This window comes from Cloeon dipterum, chromosome X (genome assembly GCF_949628265.1).
Source record: "Cloeon dipterum chromosome X, ieCloDipt1.1, whole genome shotgun sequence".
Taxonomy (NCBI): Eukaryota; Metazoa; Arthropoda; class Insecta; order Ephemeroptera; family Baetidae; genus Cloeon; species Cloeon dipterum.
Window position 1 is genome coordinate 14,351,029 of NC_088790.1, and position 22,294 is coordinate 14,373,322.

Sequence of the window (22,294 nt, forward strand, 5' to 3'; positions counted from 1 at the left end):
ACATGAAATCATTTAAATACAGTAAAAATTACTTAAAATTGGAATGTAATTACATATTTTATAACAAGGAACTAAAAACAATGGTTGGCAGCATTGGAAAGTCGTCGCCGTGATGGGGATGACGATTCTTTAGTTGCGACGAAATTATTGAGTAGTGGCGTATTCAGGGCAGTGACGTAAAAATCGCACTAAACTTGATCGGCTCACGGCTCACTGTCAGTTTTAAATTGCGTATTGATCTATTGTTATTCAAATGCATAATAATGCGCAATATGCCGTTGACATGCTACACAATTAATATCAATTGATGGCAAATAAGAGTATGGATATATAGACAAAATTGAAATTAATGGATTTTTCAAATTTACAATTGAACACATTTTAGAACAGCACGATGTTTGGATTTTAGATATATAGAGTGAAAAAATTACATGATGATCTATTTTGTACGCAATTTTTGTAATTTTTATCCTAATCATTTTTAAGTAAAGTAAAACTTTTATATTGAAAAGCGTTTGTGCGTGTAAAAAATCACAAAAATCGTTTCTATTTATAGCAGGAAATTTTAAAATAGAAAACTACCAATGAATAACAAACAGAAAATAGTGGGGAAAAAATCAATTGTGTATTATTTTTCCAATGGACCAATAATTTCGAAATCTTAATTTCGACTGGCTTAACGCTCTTCTGATTGATAGCTGCATGCCTGCGGTAGTACCGTGACTGGTGCCGCCACTTCAGCCAGACAGGCGGACTCTAGACTCCGCCCATGGAAGTGGGGACAAACTCAAGGAGGTCCTGTGACGTCACATTTTGAGCCGAGCGAGAGGGCCGGAGAGAGCCGACGAGTCTGTCGACGATTTCTCTCCAGTTTTATTTGGAGTTCCCAAATAAAATCTGCAGGCCGTGAAAGAAATGGACAGTGCTTACTACGAGTGAGGACAGAGGCGTCCAACTGTCTTCGGTTGGAGTCGCAGGTTCACCGCTGGAGGCTTATTCGACACAAATGCTTCCTCGCACTGGCTAGAAATAATGTCGACGAGATCTCAGCTCACGAAGGACCTCAATGGTGAATATTTGAGGATTTCTGCCTTTATTTTTTTAAATCAAGACGTTCAACTTGCACCAAGATTCTGAATTGGCAGTTCCAAAGAAGTGCAATATCTGCCAGTCTATTTGTGTAGTATCGACGATCGACGTTGTAATGTGATTTTATCGAAAAGAAAGGCAAATTTTTGACAGGAACCACGCCTCCGAATATTTTAAAGGGCTATTATTTTCCTTTGTTATCTTATCCCTCGCCTGTATCTTCACAAGCCATGCAGGCTAGTTGCAGAATGAGATCATTCAATTCTCTCCATGTCTTCCTTATACATATTATAAGCCGACAGTTTGCTACGTTAAGGTGCAGCTCGCTCAATACTGTCGCGATGATTCATCCAGTGGTTTTAATCATGCGAACGCCGTTGTTCTGATTGCGCCAACCGCAATAGACAAAAATATTTATATAGCATCCTTTATTTGGTTCCGACTTTTATGGTTGGGGTTTTTCACTGTGCTTTTGTGTTAGGAAATCAAGCACATTAATTGCGTAGTGCAATATTATAATCATAATTTTAATTTAACACGCCCTTGCTTTCCTCTTTCTTTTCCTTGATTGCTGCATCAAAATATTTGTTTTAAACAAACGATAAATAAATGTCTTGTTTCAGAGAGCGTCAAGTCTTTATTGGGTAAAAATATCAAGATCCTTCGGAAAACGCTGGTGAAACTAGAGAAAAATGACAAGAAAACGGAAAATCGAGTCATGGTGAATCTCAGTTGGTCTAAATGAAAAACATAAATATACAATGCTATTTTCTCTCTCAGGTATTTTCTCCATGCCGGCTGTTCTTCCTCACAGCCAAGGTGCCAACTAGAATTGATTTTCATTTCCACTACTTGGAAATCCAGAAAATCGAGAGCAAGAAGTCAAACCAGTTGGTGCTCAGTGTGATGGGCATAGACCGAACCCTTGTGCTTTACCCAAGCCAAATCAGCGAGGCCGTCCCAATGAGCAGGGTTGACCCTGATATGGCCGCATGCCTGGAGGTCGACGGCATGCTCAGCACCCTTGCTTCAGCTCTCCTAGTCATCTATCCAAGTGTTCCAATCACGTAAGTAAAACTTTATTTTTATGATATATGTTCAAAGGGAAAAAGGTTCTAAACTTATGAAACCAAGAATTCCAGTTCACTGGTTTTTCCCATGTTCACGATACTCATTTTACCGCTGACTCTTTCGACATCCTCTCTTTTCAATAATGTTATTGAGCAATCTAAGCAATCTGGGAACATGGGGTAATTTATATTATCTTTAACACACCAGGGTAGACCCTGCTATTTTTATTATTTTTAAACAATATTTTTTTACTGGAGCTATTTTCCATTTAAACTTTCAGTTTCTTATACTTTAAAATATTCTGACATGTGTGTCATTTTCGCCACTATTCTTTTTATCAATTTAATTGTGTCGGAAAATGTAACATCTGAAATGAAAGTCAGTCAAATAAAACATTAATGTTGATTTGGGTAGTCCCTGTAGGATTTCAAGGGAACGCTATGGATTTGACGATTTAGTTGCAGACGAAACTATTTAATTCATGTAGCCACTCTACTGATGTGACCACAGACAATGGTGGAATTTTTCGCAATTCGTTCAATTTTAAGAAAATGGCTCAAAATTGATTTAAAAGTACAGCTTTTGCTCAAGTCACCTGAAGTTATACTTGTATATATATATATATATATATACATTCTTCAATGAAATAAATCAATCCATAGGCCAATTTTGACACTCACGGAAAAATAAAAATTTCTCACAAGGTTTAGTTCCTTACAAGTTTTTTATGGTTAATCGTGAAGCATTAAACAACACAACATTCTGAAAACTGATTAAATTTGATATTTCTTTAGATTATTTACATGTTTACAAAAATTTAAATTTTGCATCATTTCTTGTTGTTAGTACCAAAACGTCCTGGTACCGGTAAAATTGCGCAACTTTCAACAACAAAACGCGAATTTTACTTGTTGCAAGAACAAGTCAACAATCAATTCTGCAATGAAAATTTGGGTGTTTGTTGAATGTTTCGCAATTTTACCGGGACCAGGACGAAAAATACTTTGTTAACAGTAAATGTAAAAATTAAGTATATTAAAACAATGTAGAATTGTATTATTAATTACGAAAATGGAGTTTCATGACCTTTTGGAGTCAGTTCAGCAATGTTTAAAAGATTGATTGGAATCGTTAACAAACCTTTAGCCAATATCCCGGCAAAAGTCTAGAATTTAGGGACTTTTCCGGAAAAATTACACATTGATAGATTTTCTTGGCAATGTGAGTTGACCTAAAAAATATCACCACAGATGAATCATAACTGGCTTTACAATTCCATTTTGAACATTTTACCCCACTAGGATTTTTAACCTTTGGAGCCACAAAACTCGCAGTCCGTCAAATTAAAAAAATACCCTTTGTGATATCTCTTAACTCGTTGGATACTGCATAATTTCAATCATATTCCAAAAACTACAAATTCTTAGAGCATCCTCTTTAGTTCAAATTCAATGCACTTTGGATTTCAATCCGTTCCAAACTCAAATTTTTCCTTGAATGCATACTATCAATTTTTGAATGTTTGATCTTTAGAGCCGGCTGTGGCTTACTCATGATATAGAGCACGCTGGATGCTCGATAGCTGAAATTAGATTAAATATAAATATGCAATCAACCAGGAAGTTTTTAATAACTGTTCATTTTCCTGTTTAAAAATAATGAATCTATTTGGTGCTCTTAATTGGAAACCATAAATAAACCTTTAAAATGTTTGTGTTGACTGAAAAGGGCTATATGTTTAACTTTCAGGAACATAATCAGAAAAATTGAGCTTGTTCCTGAAAAGCGGCTGGAGCAGTTGCTGACCGAGATTTCGCCGGCGGCAACGGGTACTTTTAGCGGAGTTGGACCTTGCTGTGGATTTTCCACTCAGTACGCGTGCATGTGCGACTTCCACGGACTGCCCTACAGAGACGAAGTGGCGTGGGTGGGTCACGTTTATTATTGCTATTGATTAATTGCTTTCAATTGCGCTCATCGCGAGCTGGCCACAAAGGGAAGTATGATTGACAGTACTCTGCAATCGCTCAGCTTGGAGCATTAAAATGGCCAGATGCGTTGTTGGGTTAAGTTAATAAATTATACCAGCTTGTTCTGGGAAGGATTTGCGCCAGTATTTCACTGAATCGCGAAGTTTCCCACGACGATTCGTTATTTCTCAGAAGTATATTTTAACGCGTTTCATTCTCAAACCTGCTTGCCTCAGCTTATTAAAACTCGCCTAAATGTGAGAAACTGTGGGAAGTTTCCGTGTGCTGGTATCTGAAAGTGCGGCTTTTACGATTCCATTTTAATAAACAATTAAAATGAAAGGGCTGCATTGAATTAAACGAAATGCTCTGGCCTCGATTCAAATTTATTTAATAATTTCAGGACATTGACACTATTTACCTTTCGCACAACTCAAAGGAGCTGAGTTTGAAGGATTTTGAGCATTTGGATCAAAGGTGTTATTTTCATTTCTATATATTATATGAAATTTACATCCATGTAATTTATACAGAGATTTGGTTCCGATTGTGAGCGCCCTGGAACACAATACGTGGTTTACAAAATTAAGAGCGGGTCACATCCGACTGTCGCATGAAGCCCTGGACCGAATCCTACAGGTGATCAGAAGATCTCTTAGCTTAGAAGAGCTTTACCTGGACAATTTGGGCTTGAGAGGGTAAAGTGATATTTTTTACGACTTTATGAACTATCGTAACTTGTATAATATTCTTCTTCAGGGACTTTGCACACAAGTTGTCTCTGTCGTTACTTGCCAATCCGCACAGTCACCTGCACTCCCTGGACTTGTCAAACAATTTGATTGAGGACAAAGGCATCGGTCATCTAAGTCACGTTTTCGGAAGGCTTCCAACCGGCTTGGTGAAGCTCAACTTTTCCTCATGTGGGCTCTCTTGCAAAGGAGTTAACCAGCTGTCGCACGCTCTTCTGTCCAATCCAAACATGTTCTCTACCTTAGCACACCTTGACCTGTCAGGAAATAGTCTCAAAGATGACCTCAATGTGAGTAACAAAATGATTGAAGACCGGAATTTTATTTAAATTTCCTTCATTTCAGAATCTGTGCAACTTTTTAGCCCAACCAAACTGCATTGCACACTTAGACGTGTCTGGCACAGATGCAACACTGGAGCATGTCAGTATATTGATCTATTTTCTTTTTTATTCTATGAGATCCAATTCTTATTTTAGTTGTTTGGGGCACTCTTGCGAGGATGCACAACTCATCTCACCAATCTGAACGTCTCAAAAAATAAATTCGCCTCAAAGAAAGGCAAGGAGGTGCCTCCTTCCTTCAAGCAGTTTTTCACTAGCTCCCTCAACCTCAAATTTCTCAATTTCTCCGGCTGCTGTTTGCCCCTTGACGCTCTTAAGTGAGTTTGATTCTGTGTTTAAAAAATGAAACTTTATTGAAATTAATCAACAGAAACCTCCTGTTGGGCCTTGCGTGCAATGAATCAACTGAAGGACTCGCCCTGGACCTTAGCAACAACAACCTGAGTGCGTCAGGTGCCCATGTGATAGAGTCTTGCATACATGGCGTCAGATGCCTTGGCCAGTTGGATCTCAATGAAAACAGTAACGGCAGAGTAAAAACTTATAGCTATCAATTAAAAATTTGATTTTTAGATTTTGATGTCGAGCTTGCTACAATGATAACAGCTATTGGGAAAAACAAATCCTTGAAGCACCTGAACCTTGGGCGAAATTTGGCTAACATGAAACAAAAGCACGTTGTGGTCATAATGGAGGCCTTGGTGCAAATGATTCAAGAAGACGACTGTATATTGCAGTCCCTCTCCCTCGCTGACAGTAAGCTGAAAACGGACATTTTCAGTCTGATTAACGCGCTGGGCAGCAACCAGTGTTTGCAGAGTATCGACATCAGGTGAACTCTTTTACTCCGCATGTCCTATTTTTTACTAAGGCGCCTCTCCTTACAGCGGCAACATGATGGGCGATGCTGGTGCCCGCTTGCTGGCGAAAGCCCTGCAAATCAACACCAAGCTGAAAAACATGGTATTCGACAGGAACAACATCACCTTGCAGGGCTACAGCGACATTGCTTACGCCTTGGAAAGGTTGAGCAATGGGTTTAAGTCATGGCTGTTGCTACTGACCGATTGTTTTCTTGGCACAGCAACTTCACGTTGAGGTACATGCCTTTCCCTGTGTTCGATGTGCAGCATTGCATGAAGGCCTCAGCTGAGAGGACTGATTTGATCATGAGACGCATCCAGGAGCTGATTCACAGGAACGTGACGCCAAAGAGGCAATACCACAGCCAAGCGCTCCGCCTGCAGCAGGTAATTAACCCGAGAGAATGTGTAATTTTCACGTTCATTTCTGTTCTGTGCTAAATGTCCAATCCATTCAGAGAATGGTGAGTGTAAGTGAATTCTGATGCAGAGAAATGCAAGTGCACTGACGATGGGCTAATTTTTTAGGGCTTCCTGCTAACTTCAACCCAGCAGATGGTTGACCGCCTTGTTCTCCAAACTCAAGACTCGATTGCGGTGCTGAGCCAGGTGCCAGCTGAGAATAATGAACTACTTGAAGAGACCCAAGGCCTTATCAGTGATGCTGAAAATGTTAAACAAGTGAGTTCACAAACACAGAGATATCATCTAGACCAATAAGAAAAACTAGGACAGTTTCAGATGGTTTTTATATTTTTCGTAAGGCATAAAATTGCATTATACTGTTCTTGGAATGATTTAAGTTGAGATAAAAGTCAACCGTCTCAATTTCTCTGTCATTAGAAACTGGGTTTCAAACGATTCGGTGCACTTTTTTCCTTTGTTATCAGTATTTCGCCAGGCATCATTTGCACTTCAGTTTAATTTTATTTTAATGATCTAGTTATTTGCTCATGTCCTTATGGTAAGTCAGAAAATTCTAACCAAATTAAGGGCATGAATAATATTCTCAAATTTGTAAGACAAGTAACCATATAAAGTGGCAGAATTTATTCGCCTATAACTTCTAATTTATGATTTCTGCTTGGAAAAATCGTTTATTTTTTCCTTGGGTTTTTTGCTCAAGATATTGGTTATTAAATAACTGGTAATAAATCACACATTAATGGCAATCGCGTAACTATGAACTGTTCTGGAAATTCCAGCTTCTGCATCGTTTGAATGAGGTTGCGCTGAAGGGTGATGAGGATGACTTGAATGGAACAGGCCCTATCGACATCAAGCTTCAGCAAAGTGCCATAGAACTTCACTCAACTTGCGCAGCCTTTATCCAAAGAACAATAGAGAATATGATGACCTGTGCCATAAGAGAGGTGTGATATCCATTCCTGATCAAATGGTTGCTTTCTAACCTTTTTTGGGTAGTGTCCACATGTTTTGGAAGACAGCCAAACGCAGCAGGACATTGCGAAAATCTGCAGAGCCAAATCTACAATGCCAATCGAGTTTGTAAACAATACTATTGTTGAGCAAGCTGGAACAGAGATCATAAATAAGATCAAGTAATTTGGATGATTTTTAAATGTTTACTCAGAACTGATTTTGGTCTTAATTGCAGGGAGTTGAATCTGATGACCGCTGCACACCTGTCAGACAAAATCACAGATGAGGTCATCGAGTGTCTTTCAAGAAGTCACAAGGCTATTGTAAATATTTGCTTCATGCCAAAATCATGCGCTCTGAACATATTCGTGTTTGAAGGTTGGAGATTCCAGAGCAAGCATCAGAAAACGATCATCAACCCCAGATGTTCTGAGGACGAGGTCAAGACTTAGTTCAGATGCCCTAAAAAGCGAAGCTGGTGGGATGTCGCCAACTGATTGCAGCCTACCCAATTCCACAGATCAGTCTCCAATGGTGAGTACCAATTTTTGCCTAGAAAAATAGCTTCCTTGTTAAAATTACTGCTAACATTGAATTATTTAAATGTTTGTATTTACCATTGCTTTCCTCTGGACAGTTGGAATATTTAAACCTTGTAAGTAATGGATAGTTAGCTTTTTGTTGCTTTCTTTTCGCGTTGAAATCTTCAAGATTAACTTTTGTGGTTCCCATTTTATTTCCTTAAAGGCTACCCCGCACATGTCCTCAAAGCGCAAAAGTTTGTACGGACGCAAACTACGACCACAATCTGTTGTCGATTCTTCTGAAGGACTCTCGGCTGATGATATACCAGACCTCCTTCCAAAATCAGCTGAAGGTGATTTAATGAGCATAAAAATTATTTCTAACAAAAAAGTTAAATTTTTCCTATCAATTTACAGAGTCACAAGATAGCGTGTCTGACCTGCCAGCAGGTGGGTCTGGCCAGGTTTTAATGCATCTAGTCAAGACTCGTCCGAAGAGGGCCAAAACCAGAGCTCCAACCAGGCCCATGCTGCGTGGAAGCACCTCCGACACGGAACAGTCATCATCCAAGGACTCTTCGGCTATTGCCGAGGGGCTTGACTCCTTTTTTGTAAAGCCAAGTCCAGCTCCTAGTATTAGGTGCGCATGTTCTTTAATTCGCATTGAATTATTCAATTATTTAAATTCCTAAAGCTATCCTAAAATGAAAACACTGAATTTCTATTTCCTTTTTGACAAGATATTGGTTTGTTTGAGAAACTATTCAAAGAGGCAATTTTATAAACTAATACAGCACAAATATTTAGCTAGAATTTTGAGTTTTAGAAATTAATCCATTTGATATTTTACTCTTCACGATTTGAACTGCTTTTAGTGATAAATTAGCCTTTCTTAAAATGGGTCTAGTATTTCGTGTTTTAAATACAACTTCATGATTCCAATATTTTCGCCTATTACAGTTCCTCTCTCATGAATGCACCGAGATCACAGTCAAGTGATAACTTGAGGAAAGCGTCCCCGCTGCCAATCCTAAAAGGGGACAAAAGTCAGAAACCGCCTGCGTCTCCGCTGCTCAACTCTGAAGCAGAGGAGAGCGCTTCACCGTCGCCTGTCCCTGACCACACGAAGCAGACTGTGCTAAGTACAAAAAGTGAAATGCCATCGCCATCAAACACGGCTAAAGGTGAATGCCAGACTTTTTATAAAGTTATGAGGGACTGATGATTCTTTTTAAGGGTCAAGCAAAATTAAAGATGGAATTAGAAAACCGCCGCCAATAGCACCAAAACCAAGACCGTGGTCTATGTTCACTGGAGACAAAGTTTCAGGTAAGCACTGGCTCTCACGTGAATGTATATTACGTACTAAATGAACATAGAATTTTAATTTGGCATTAAATTAAAAATGAAGAAAACCTGCAAGAAAATTAAATAAGGAGCATTAAGCTCTGTTTCTAAATTTAAAATAGACTTGACTCTTTCTCTTTGATCTTATGCATGTCTGCCCTTATTCTAAAGCAATTTTTTATTCTATTTATCACACTTTAGGCGAGCTTTCACTTGTAAGTGACGGCGGCTCAAGCTCCACCACGTCGGACGCCAACACTCCTGACTCGGTGGACGCTCTGGACGAATCTACCGACTCTGGATTGGTGATTGACTCGTCGGAGGCTGAAAAGCAGGAAGCCAAGGAAGAGGCTGCCAAGTAAGAACATTCCAAGCACGAACGAACTCCTTATCAACTCTCTTTGAAATTTTGACTCGCAACTTTAGGCGCCAATCGAACAAATTGTGAATTACGTTCGCACTCTTATCAGCATTTAAATACCGCCGGGCAGCCACCGACAGTTGCCCCTCATCAATATTATATTGTCCAAATGAAAGTTGGTGCATAGACTGCGGTAGGAACATTCCAGTTTTTAGCACTGGTCGGGTGCCAAAAGACACACTTCTTCTCACTCCCCCGCCTTCTAAGCAGTACTTCCGTTTTACTAAACTGTTGAATGTCCATTATGCAACGTTCGAGTGCTCCCTACCAAGTGATTCATTTTTGCAACGTTATTTTTTTGCTGCACCATATTTTACTGTTTACAATTCCGTTAGTCAGGGTTTTCGGGATATATTTGTGACCAGAAAAAAATGTTTCTAGTGTTTATTTTAGTAAAAATTAGAATTTAAGGCCTAGAAGTTATTTCAGCTAGTTGGTAAGCATGACAGCGCAGAATATTTTCTTATTTGAGCAGTAATCTGGTCCATACATCGCCCAAAACCTTGGTTTCTTTGGGTATTATCAAATTTTGTTTTGGATTTTATTGACTGACTTGAGTTTGCAGTTTTATCCCTAGCGATTCAGTGTTATCATGACGGGACATGATGAGCAATCCCTTGCAAAATGCCAAATTTGACCATGCTCAACCTTGAAAACAATTTTCTTTTTTACTGTGATGTAATTTTAAGTGCACGAATAATCGAGTTGTTCGTAAACGTATTCCTTTGTCAGCCTGCCACTCTCAAACATTTGTTTCTCCTCGGCCTGATAATTACTTGTCTGGCAATCAATTTTTATTTGTTGCCCTACCGTCCTTGAGTTCAGCCGTGTTAGGCTGTTGACAGTTAATTTGTTCCTCACTGAGCGAGGAACCAGATTTGAGAATGGCTTTTACGGAGTTCCCTTGAAGAACAAGTCAGTAATTTTGTAAATCTCATGACGTGCATTTCAAACACAAAGCGTGCATTTAGAACTTGATTGAAAGTTGCAATTTACTCATATTTGTGAATCGGACCTCCTTTACTTGACATACTTAATTAAACAATTTAAATGGGACACGTGTATAAAATAACTTGAAAGCGTTACATGCTCATCCGCTTTTGCTAACTAAGACAGTATAAATATACAATTATATATTCTTCCCGAGAGAACTTGGGCTTGAATGCTTCAAATTTGTATGAACATGTGTTGTGTCGGCAAGAAATTCATATATTATGGAAGTACGGTGTTTCAACTTACCACCAGTCTGTCCCCCTCGAAACAGAAAATCCTAAAAACTTCCCCGAAACGATGATAAATATTTAGGAAATACGCAGGATTAAGGGAAATGAAACCACACACACTAGATTTTCAAACAATTAACACAAGGTGGATAACCATGTGGAAATGAGTATTAATCTTGTAAGTAAATCAATTATTCATGCGCAGATATAATACTATGGAATTATAGAGTTGTACGCAATAAACATGAACTCATTGATATTTGCATTGTACTCGGCGGCTTTTTATTCTTCATTACATTCACCGATGGCTGACTGAATTTAAGACTAATTTTTACAAATGCATCGTTATTGCTTCATTGGGGGCCCTGGTGTTTTTCGACGCGGCAGGATGGTCTGGGCTGAGAACCGGGCTCGTCGCTTTCGCCCACCTCTGTGAAGTGCAAACCCGAATTAAACCACCGTTCTCGGTTCTAATTAAACTTTACTCGCCTGTCGCAACGTGCCCGGTCTGTTGTAAAGGTCCCAAATGAAGTAACCGGGAATGATACTCATCGGCACCAGCGCCAGAGTCCAGCCGAAGGCCTGCGCCCACAGCGGATACGTGTACGTCCGGTTGTACGTGAGTGGCGTGTACGAGTAAATCGAGAAGATCAAAATTCCCTGAAAGCTTCATTCTTACACAAAGAAAAATCAATTTATGTTTATATTCGGTACCATCGTGACTATGGGGGTGAAAGTCAGCCAGCAAATTTTCAGCCACGGGTTCAGCCTGTACCCGATCATGGTGGTGATGTTGTTGTAGAATTTGTTAACACCATAAAAGTAGGCGATGGCGATGCTTTCGAAAAAGCAAAACCACAGAAGCACCATGCCGCTGGCACCGTAGTAGTCAAAAACTTGGAAGACGTACATTCCACCCTGAAAATTACAGCAAACTTTTAAGTTCAGAAAAATCGGAGGTGTCTCTGAATAAGCACTATTATTAAATTCATTTCCTTACGAGTTAATGGTATTTTTCTGAAATTTTTGTCTTGTCTTGGTACCGTTTGTCAGGGGTTTACCTGACGAGATAACGATCAAGATCTCGCCGGTGCCTCCACTTGTCAGCAACGTCGGGCAGGGGCCGCCGAGGGTGTGCAAGTGGTCAGTACCCTACCATGACGTCTTGGGTCTCTTTCTCCGTTTTATTTTTTTTAATTAGCATAACTCAGGTAATGATAATTTCTTTTCCAATTTGTCATTTTCTAATAGGCTTGAGCATTGGGCATTTTCTACCTCTTTTGACCTCAAAGGCGGCCATGCTCCTAGTATAGCAATCATGGAACAAAATATTCTGCGTTTTAATTTTTTTGATTAAAATGTGATACAAAATTTAATTCAAAAATAGGTAAATTGTCCGAAAATATATGGAAAAAAGCTATGAATGTAATTATTACAACTATGGATGGATGTCTTGCCAAAACAATTGCTCAATGAGACAGCTCGTTAACGGTTTCCATTTCTATGAAATTGATTGCTACGGGTAGATTTAAAACTATTAACTTTTATTTGATTTGCCAGTCGAAATTTTCCCCCTTTTGATGAAAAATATCATACCGTAATGAACATTTTGTAAAGTTAAAAATAATCGACGAGAAAAAGCAAAAATATTCTAATAGGGAAAATAAGGGTTGAAATTTTACCATTAATTTTTGTCCAGATCAATTTAAGCTTCTTTTAATTTAAACAATTAAATGAAACTCACCTGAGTGACCATGAAAAGTCCAATGGCAAAGCTGAACACGGTGACCGCCAAAATGAACAGCTCCCTCCTGTAACCTTTGCGCAGATAGCCTGGGAAAAGGTCAACAACGGCCGTGATGAACCCTTCGACTCCTACAAATTGCGAGTCAAGACCCATTAGCAGAATCATAAAGAAGAAGAGCACGGCCCAGACAGGCGCCCAAGGCATCTGCGACACGGCTTTTGGATAGGCTATGAACACGAGTCCTGGTCCTGAAAATGGAAAAATGAGCTTTCCCGCAGTTATTTTTCGAGGAAGGGTCACTCACCTGACTCTGCGACCGTCTCGATTGGCACACCTTGCTCCTTGGCCATGAAACCCAACACGCTGAATATGGCAAAGCCCGAGTACAGGCTGGTGCAGCTGTTGGTGGCCGAGATAAAAATGCAGTCTCTTACAAAATTGTTGTGGAACTTGTTGTACGAGCCCAACGCGGTCATACAGCCCAAAGCGATCGCGTAGGAAAAGAAAATTTGGGTCCCAGCGTCGATCCAAACCTGGGACAGAATCGAATCAACTCTCCTATTCACTTGCTCGAAATCCGTACCTGAGCCTCTGTGAGTTTGTTGAAATCAGGCTTTAGGTAGAAAATGATACCTTCGAGTGCCCCGTCGAGAGTGACCCCTCTGATCAGCAGTGCAGTGAGCATCACGTACGGGAAAGTGGCTGAATTGTGTGCAGATTCAAATTATTCGCAACTAAACGAATTGGTAGTTTCAATCGAGTGACGTACTCACTCCAGCCTACCAGTGAAGTAGACCACTTTTCCGGACGATTTGATGCCCTTCCACACACAAAAGTAGACGAGCACCCACGCGACGAAAAGGGAAGCGACCAGCTCCCATTGCAATCCGCCAACTTGCTCTATGCCTCCACTCAGACCGAGCACTTTATTTCTGTAAAGAAAATATCAATTGAAGGTAGACCAACATGGCATTAAATTATCAAATCAGGGCAATTTTTCTTCATTACTAAAATATGGCTTTTAACTCAGAAAAATTTTAGTCTGATTCATTCTGAAGGCAAATATTTTGTATTCATTCGATTGATCTCTATTAATCTTTAATTTATACTCTTGAGACGTTTTCCACAAATTTGGCTCCTCAGATCGTGTTAGATTTATCTAATATTAAACACCAACGACAAAAAAGTCAAAGAAAAAAGATCACTTAAAAAAAGCAATTGAAACACAAATATCATAAATTTTGAAGTGACAATATTGAATGACAAAAATATTGGTTTATAATATCGTCGAATATTTACTTAACATTACTGTCACAATAAATATTTGTCTAATTTAGGGAATAGCAGCTTTCCTCAGATACATCTCTATCTCTTTAAACTGTACACCGTCGGTGTTTATATTTAATACACCTTATTATCTAATCTTTTTTTGGCTCATCAATTAAATTTCAACCTCACTTGACCTTTTTTGTGAAAAAAAAACATTCATAAGTTCATCGTCTAAAATATATTTTTTCAAAGAAAATCGGAAATAAATCATTATATTTTTTATGCACATTATTTAATACTTTTTTGCGGCGTTGGGAATGTTTGTTTGAGAAAAATAATATGCTGAATAGTTCGAGCAGACAATAGCGGTTAGTGTAAAGAAAATTTGCTTACTCCCAATACTCAATGACGGCGTCCACTTTGCTGGCATTAGTCAAATTGGTCTGGGGGTCAAGCGGGCTAAAGCATCTATCCGTGTTCCACCAGTTATTGCAAGAGGACCATGGTAGCTCGGTCGTAAATGAGTTGTAAAAATAATGTACCGTCCAGGCCAATATCACAATGTAGTACACGTTGAGCGAGAAGCAAATCAGAGTTGTACCGTATCCGATGCCTGGAAACAATAAACATATTTTTAAATAAAATTTTCGGCACTGTATTTGCATTCATATTAAAGATACAAAACAACCAGACACGTGCTACTTGCACACTTTCATTATACAATTGAGTGACTTGAGGGCCGCGTGTTTGAATTCATTCATCGCGTGTCTTTGGTTAATGAAGTTGGTCGTTGCCTCACGATTGCCATATAGTTCACTCTCCTCGTCTCCTCCCACAGACGAACGACGAACATGCAAATACGCGCTAAAGATCAAAACTAATTTATTAATGCAAGACACGTTCCCCTCTGCGCGTCTGTGAAGTGCAGTAATTTAGCCAACGGCGCCAAAGACGTGTTAAAGGCATATAATGAGAAAATCGCAGGACGTGCGACGCACACGTACGGCCGTGGTATCCCTCGATAATTGAACATTTAATATCAAATTGGATTTCTCAGTCGCAGCAGCTGACTCAAACCGCAAAGCCTTGCTTCGCAATCTTTCAAGAGTAAGGAAGATATTGTTTTTAAGTGAAAATTTCGCAATTTCGTTACTATTTGACGGTGATTAGATTTAGTGTGCCAAGGGCATGTCAACTGGATGCGCGCGGATGGCCGCGGGTTAATTAGAAGATTAACCTTTGAAAATAGGGCACAGGTTCCACACGGTGATGCCGCCTTCGCTCATGTACTGTCCGATGCCGATCTCGAGAAAGAAGATAGGCACCCCGCCCGTCACCAGGCAGATGAAGTACGGAATCAAGAATGCACCTAAAAATAAAATATATTAAGTTAAAACTAATTGTGATACATGTTACTTGGAGTTACTTACTAGCGTAAAAATTAGTGAAATTATTGAAAATTTAGAGGGTATTTCGAATAAACTTTACTGTCGAGACCCTGTTGGCATGGGTCCTCAGATATTTATTATAAACGAAATTTGCTGGAGGCCCATCGCGTACAATAAAATTAAGTTTCTTGAGTTGTAAGACACTGTATTAAATGATTTCAAGAAAGAGCTGTTCTGACCAAGTCTATAAACTCAAAAATTTCGCCCCCGTGGGTAGGGGGTAGGTCCCAGCTCCCTGCCATGAACTCGAAAAGTCAAAGTTGATTATTTTCCCAAAAAATTTGATTGCCTGAAGTGTCGCCCATTCTCACGTGCCTTTGATTTTGACTTTGATACATTGATTTATTTATGACTAATCGTGTGAATAAACAAGCATAATAATAAAAAAGCTCATTATTTGTACGAAAATGGCCATATTTCCAAAAACTTATATCTTCGCAGGGTACAAAAACGCGTTTTTTTACTTTGAATCCGGATTCCCCCCCCCCCCCCCCCCCCCAGAAATTATAGGAAAAACGTAAATGTTATTTTATCGTGTGTGTTTGTATATATAGGCCACATTTTGGCTATTTTAGATTTTCTTAATTTAATTCACTCTGGGCATGCCAGATTTTATATTACAAAATGATATTTGTGACCTTTGACCTGCGAAGTTGGTCACCAAGAGCAACTTGTGTTTAATGGTAAAATGTAGATCATTTTTGACACTGATTTTTGATCTGCATCAATCCAAGACAAGATTATATTATTTTATTATCCCTAAAAATGGTCTTTATAAAAAAATCACAAACCTTTTTGCCCCTGTAAAAAAGAAAATAGGCAAAACTAGGAATATCAGAACATGATATTTTAAGGTGTGACAGTTAACCTGCAACCCCTGCAGCAAATTTTGTCCAAATCTGAAATCCTCTGTGAACTACATTTCAAACTATTAAAATCAATCAATCAATCAATACACATAAAATTAAGATAAATGAATAATCAGAATATCACACTACATTTATACAAGTGGCTGTAGGTGTGGTGAGGGTGAGTGGATAAAGAAGCAAACTTCCTTTTAATCTAGTCAGGAGCTGAAGGCTACTGCTACAAATTAAAACGCCTTATGTCACTCCCAAATGGGAAATTGTATAATTCTATTTTTATTTTAATGTAAGCTGCATGTGATACCTATGACGGCATATTTAAAAATAATAATTGAATAGATCAGCGAATTCCCAGTTGAAATGTGGGGATTTAAATGCTTAAATCCATTAGTATTGAGTTTAATTATTGTCTAAACCCTTTTCCTCATGCAAAATTTTCTCCCAGTTCATTTTAATTAGAAGTATGTCTATATGTTCCACTACATTGATCTCTCAATCAAGTGAAGATATTACTTCGCTCAGGTGTATTTTTTATTTTCCCTTTTTAATGAGAGTTGTTTAACTCAGTGCCAACTTCACTTTCACCAGCAGTTTTATCATGACGACAAGTGATCAACAGTTAGGTTGGCTCTACAGGCTATTGTGTTTCATCATGCAAAAACCTCGCGTTGATCAAACTGCTGCATTACTACCGACCACCAAAGAAATGTTACAATGAGTTTATTAATAAATAAATCAATGTGTCACCTCCTCCGTTCTTATAGCAGAGGTAGGGAAAGCGCCAAATATTTCCCAATCCGACCGCAAAGCCGATGCACGAGAGGACGAACTCTACATCTTTGGACCACTTCTCGCGCTTGATGTGCTGCGAAGGCCTGCGGCCGGCCACCACCTCCACACCTGCAGACACCTTCATGCTCACTGGCGGCAGTGTTGCGCGCCTAGCTCCATCTCGCTCCTCCGGTCCCCCTCTAGTCCGGTTGGCCGTCCCTCCTATCCGATTTACAACCAATTTCCTTCTAATTAGCCTCATGCAGAGTGCCCTCTCTCAAAACCCAACGTTGCACACACTGCTACTGGCACGGTTTCCTTATGCAAATATACGCAAATATTTAAAGTGGTATATTTTTTATTTCAACAATAAATAAAAATCACATGAAAAATTCACGGCGAACAAAAGACCTGTCTTTCTCAAAGACAGGTTTGAAAAGAAAATGTAAAATATAAAATCAGATAAATTTATCCTTTGATGACCGCGATTGGGCGTAACTTGATTGCTTTCTTGCTAATTCCAGCGGCATGGCATGTGTCGACAACCTCAGTCACATCTTTGTAAGATTCCGGCGCCTCTTCCATGACCAATTTAGGGGAGGCAACTCTGATGGCGATTCCGCTCTGCTGCAGTTTATCTAGGACATCTTGGTAACCAATATTACGCCTCGACTTCGCTCTTGACAGCGCACGACCCTGGAAACACATTTTTATCGTTCCAAAACTCATTTCACCAAAATTTACAAGAGACCCCTCTGATTTAATTTGGTAAAAAAATTTTCGGCCTTAAAATACAATTTAATCAAATTTCCATTTAAAAAAACAATTTTACTATGAAAAGTATGGTAAATTTTATCACAGCATTCAGAATAATGTGTAAGCTATTGAAGATTTTTTTTATAACGTATTAAGTTTAACGTCCATGGTAAAATTTCCGATAGTTTATGAAAGCAATAAAATTATCCATCAATCAAATCGTCTCATCAAGGGGACACTTAATACCAAAAAATCATCACGATTACTGGATATTAAAATTGACTTTTAGGTATTTCCTGTAAAAAATGTCCAGTCCGTAACTTGAAAACAATTTTAAAATAAAAACTGGTGGTCCACACAAACATCACATAAGTGAACTCGCTTGAGGGAAAATTGCATGTTAGAGTGTAAAAATCCACGTTTCTCTTGTCAGAAGATAAAAATTGAAATATGCCGAAAATGGTTTGTTTTTAAAACCAAATATTTCTTCATTTTCGTTAAAAAATATTGAATGATTTTCCTGGTGAGTGAAAATGCTTCCAGAAATCAAATCAAAAATATTAATTTCAATTAAATCATGAAAAAAATAAGAGTTTCAACTAACAAAGATTCAAATTTCAATTTTACAAGAAAGTTATGCTCATATACTATATCTTATAGGAGTAAATTAGGGAACTTTTCATAAATAGAGGAATAAAGTTGTAACATAAATATTTACGACTGTAAAGAAGACATTGGGGAATCTAGACTTCAAAATAATTTATTCTACTGGATCCGCTAAATGCCATTGAAAAATGACAAATTTAAAATTAGGATCCATGATCCACAAAATGGTTTATCAACATAACTATCAATCACACTATTCTAGAAAAGTATCAGGAGTGAAAATCTATCAAAAGATTAAATTTAAAATGTTACTCACAGCCCCATGACAAGTTGAGCCAAACGTTTCCTGCATTCCTTTGTGTGTGCCTGTCAGAACGTAGCTGCAAGTTCCCATTGTGCCTCCGATCAGAACGGGCTGCCCTGTCAACTGGTAGTCAACAGGGATGAGCGGGTGATAGGGTGGAAACGCTCGCGTCGAACCCTGAATAACGCAGTTAAAAAATTTCTTTGCTCATACAGCTTGGGGGAAATCACCTTTCTGTGAACTAAAAGTGTTTTCAGTTTTCCGTCTACCATGTGCTCTTCGATTTTGGCAATGTTGTGAGACACGTCATAAATTACGTGCATGTCTAGGTCGTCAGGAGAAGAGTTGAACTGCTTGGCAAACGCCTGAAACATTTAATTGACAATTGTGATTAAATTAAATTAAATGAAACGGTGTGCAATGGCAAGTAAAATGATATCAAAATACTACCAAATAATCTTAAAATTTTGCTCTGGTGTATTAATTAAAAAACAATAATGAAAAGTTGTAAGTAACATGGTTGTAAATTCACTTTATAATTGTATAAATTTCTTTCCCTTGTAACATTTAACGTGTGAGTAAAACTAATATTCTGGGATGTGAAATATTTTATATCTTTTCTGGGCTGCTAATCGTCATGAAATCATCAAATGAGCACACATCATTGGAACCAAACAAAACCTTGTTCAAAATAATATCACAGGTAATACAATTAAACATTCTTACTATAGATTGGAACGTTTCGATTTTTTGCAATTTTATTGCTTCTTACTATTGGTCATTTGAAGATGGAAGATTTTCCTGTATTCATTTATGAAAGTATATCTTTAAATAAATTTTACTTCAACCGAAAATAAAGCAAACATATCATTATGGAATCGAATGACAAAGCTTTTTCTCAAAAGAAGTGTTATCAAGACACCAAGGTATGTGTGAATAACGTTACAAAACAAAAGACGTATATTTTAAAAATCGACCAAGAAACTGTATAAAACTGAATAATTTCTTAAAAAGTTTTTAAAGGAGTTAAAAATCTTTTGCCAAAATTCCGCCGGTTAAATATCAATCGTACCAAACAAAAAATTTAAACATGCTTAGGAGAAAACCAACGTTTTTGTTTTTTAACAATTGCAAACAACAACAATTTGATCCTTTAAATTTACTTAACAATTTAATCTAGTTAGAATTTCAATAATCTAAAAATTTGAACATGTGAAGGTGTGGTTTAGAGATGAAAAATTAGATGGAATAATAATGAAATAGAAATATTGAAATCAACTCTTGCATTAAAATAGAGAAAATCATCACAGGTGCTGGATTTTGATATAACAGAGCATTAGAATAAAACTTGACAGTTAACTAAGCATTAAAATAGCCCTTGGGTAAATCCTGGATTTGAATTCAATCAATTAAAATAAAGTGACCCACCTGTCTAGTGAGAAACGTCATCGAACTGCGATTAACCCAGGCAAAGTTGGCGGCGGCTGCCATCGCGTTGAGATAGTTTTGACCCTCAACAGAGTTTATCCTGGCACAGGCAAGTTGTCTATCGTTGGTTTCGATTTTATCCCTGGCCATCGCCTTCTCCATCTCGACCAGTGCGTCTGTGGCCACCTGGTGTCCAAATCCTCTGCTTCCCGAGTGGATCATGACGCAGACCTGGCCGATGCAGTCAATTCCCATCTTGGTAGCGGCGTACTTGTCGAATATTTCGTCCACAATCTGGATTTCCGCGTAGTGGTTTCCCGCACCCAGCGTGCCCAGCTGTGGAAGACCCCTCTTCTTCGCCCTGAGGCTCACCTTGCTCGGGTCAGCGTTCAACATTCTTCCATACTCCTCGCAGTGCTCCTTGTCCTCAGCCCACACGTATCCTTTATAAAGTCATATCTTCAAGTTTGGCAAATAAAATATCTTTACCTCATGTTTTTTATATGTGGGCTGAGAAACTGGCTTCAGGCTTGCCAAAAAGGTGTAATTGAGATTAACAATTATTTCCTAGGGGTTTATAAACTAATTATGGATTTTTCACTTAAAGATTACATTTTGAAATGTTTATTTTTATTTTATTTCTAAAATCATTATGTAATAAAAAATTTCTTGTTACATTTTTAATGTGAAATAATTTTATCAAATCTTACTAGATTTTTTAGATTTTATTATCTAGTTTCGAAACTATTAATGATTTATAGGCCCTGCCTGAATCGATCTTATTGTTAGTGAAAAAATAATATTCGGTTAGCATGCAGGAGGGTTTCCTAGTCAGCCAGGAATAAAATTATTTTAAAAACAACGTACCTTCCCTAAGGGACCAGTCCACGCCCATTTCTAGGGCCTCTTCTAGATCTTTGGCGTTCATGGGGATGATTCCCTTGGAACCAACGCCGACGGGGATGTGATCGAAGAGGCTTTGCGCCAGAGATTCCTTCACCTGCTGCACATCTTTCTCCATCAGGTTTGTCCTCAAGAGTCTGACCCCGCAGTTAATGTCAAATCCGACTCCACCAGGAGAGACAATGGAGTCAGGGTTTGAGATATCAAAGGCAGCCATGTTTCCTGTACAGTTTCCAGTTTGAGTTTTTTGTTTATTCTGGCAGTGTGCAGCTCAAGACACTAACCGATGGCAAACCCATAGCCCGAGTGGACATCTGGCAGTCCAATCGAATTTCCAACTATTCCAGGCAAGGCAGCTACGTTCGCAATTTGTTTCATTCCTGGCAAAAAGCCACCGATCGTACCAGGGCGACAAGAGTTCTTCAGCTCCTCAAACATGAGTTCTTCTAGATGTTTGTTGACATAGAATTTACATTCCACCTGGAAAAAATAATTATTAGGACTTTGCATGAGAGGTTAAAATAAAAATTATTTTACGTTCATATTAGGCTGAAACCCCTTTTTAATTCTCCAACTGTGTGGTGTAAGTCTTTCCAAATAGTGCAGCTCTTCGCTATACTCCCGGACAACCATTTTTATTTCTAAAATTGGAATGATTTGTAAATTCACTCAAAATTTTATATTATGAAAAATACAATTCAACCTTTAATTAATTTATGAGTTAGCCTAAAAGCTGATTGAAGATTGAACTGTCAACTTCTTGACTTGCCGGCTTACACTTACACCAGATCACAACTGACAACAGGCTATGGGCTGCTGTGGGCAGCTGTAGGTTTGTGAGATTTATTTATTTTGTTTGTTTTCCCTTTCAGTTCTTGTCAAACCGGCGAAGAAGAAAACCTCCTTGGATATTATGTACTTTCTCCACGTCTGCAAACACCAAAATAAAGAAACGAATTTTATTTACAATAATATATGTAATTCTTTGCATTGAGGACCGGCATCAGCTATAACATAAAATTCCTCAAAAATTGTTTCCCACAATCAATGATAAACAAAAATATGTATTTTCACCACCAAGAGAGGGGGGCCAGATTTGAAATTATTCAAAGAGGTTGATTTAAGCGGTAACCGGTTATTACAAAACGTGCACACAAAAGAACCGGTCTGTAATTTTTAAACAGTTAATTGCCTAATCGGTATCATTCG

General features: G+C 38.4%; 3 protein-coding genes across 3 annotated transcripts; 1 reads left to right on the plus strand and 2 right to left on the minus strand.

Moving 5' to 3' along the window:
- Positions 1-804: 804 nt before the first annotated feature.
- On the plus strand, positions 805-11,257 carry LRR (Leucine-rich repeat). Its single transcript, XM_065494553.1, has 23 exons — positions 805-1,069; positions 1,713-1,810; positions 1,870-2,156; positions 3,910-4,087; positions 4,534-4,607; positions 4,664-4,828; positions 4,890-5,172; positions 5,228-5,305; positions 5,362-5,543; positions 5,597-5,748; positions 5,800-6,058; positions 6,114-6,251; positions 6,311-6,476; positions 6,618-6,770; positions 7,295-7,462; positions 7,515-7,651; positions 7,708-7,795; positions 7,851-8,006; positions 8,220-8,349; positions 8,414-8,636; positions 8,957-9,180; positions 9,233-9,325; positions 9,545-11,257. Exons 1-23 carry the CDS (start codon positions 1,033-1,035, stop codon positions 9,703-9,705), a joined length of 3,630 nt encoding a protein of 1,209 aa, XP_065350625.1. The 5' UTR covers positions 805-1,032; the 3' UTR covers positions 9,706-11,257.
- LOC135946343 (sodium- and chloride-dependent GABA transporter 2-like) lies at positions 11,241-17,265 on the minus strand. The gene is made up of 10 exons (XM_065494554.1): positions 17,065-17,265; positions 15,241-15,372; positions 14,397-14,616; positions 13,518-13,666; positions 13,318-13,436; positions 13,039-13,267; positions 12,732-12,982; positions 11,702-11,905; positions 11,477-11,647; positions 11,241-11,417 (listed from the first exon to the last, which is right to left on the minus strand). The coding sequence occupies exons 1-10, from the start codon at positions 17,231-17,233 to the stop codon at positions 11,319-11,321; spliced, it is 1,743 nt and encodes a 580-aa protein (XP_065350626.1). The 5' UTR covers positions 17,234-17,265; the 3' UTR covers positions 11,241-11,318.
- Positions 17,266-17,428: 163 nt separating this feature from the next.
- RtcB (RtcB RNA ligase) lies at positions 17,429-21,928 on the minus strand. The gene is made up of 8 exons (XM_065494555.1): positions 21,789-21,928; positions 21,623-21,726; positions 21,370-21,565; positions 21,050-21,307; positions 20,183-20,625; positions 18,985-19,119; positions 18,767-18,931; positions 17,429-17,784 (listed from the first exon to the last, which is right to left on the minus strand). The coding sequence occupies exons 2-8, from the start codon at positions 21,716-21,718 to the stop codon at positions 17,557-17,559; spliced, it is 1,521 nt and encodes a 506-aa protein (XP_065350627.1). The 5' UTR covers positions 21,719-21,726; positions 21,789-21,928; the 3' UTR covers positions 17,429-17,556.
- Between the last annotated feature and the right edge of the window lie 366 nt (positions 21,929-22,294).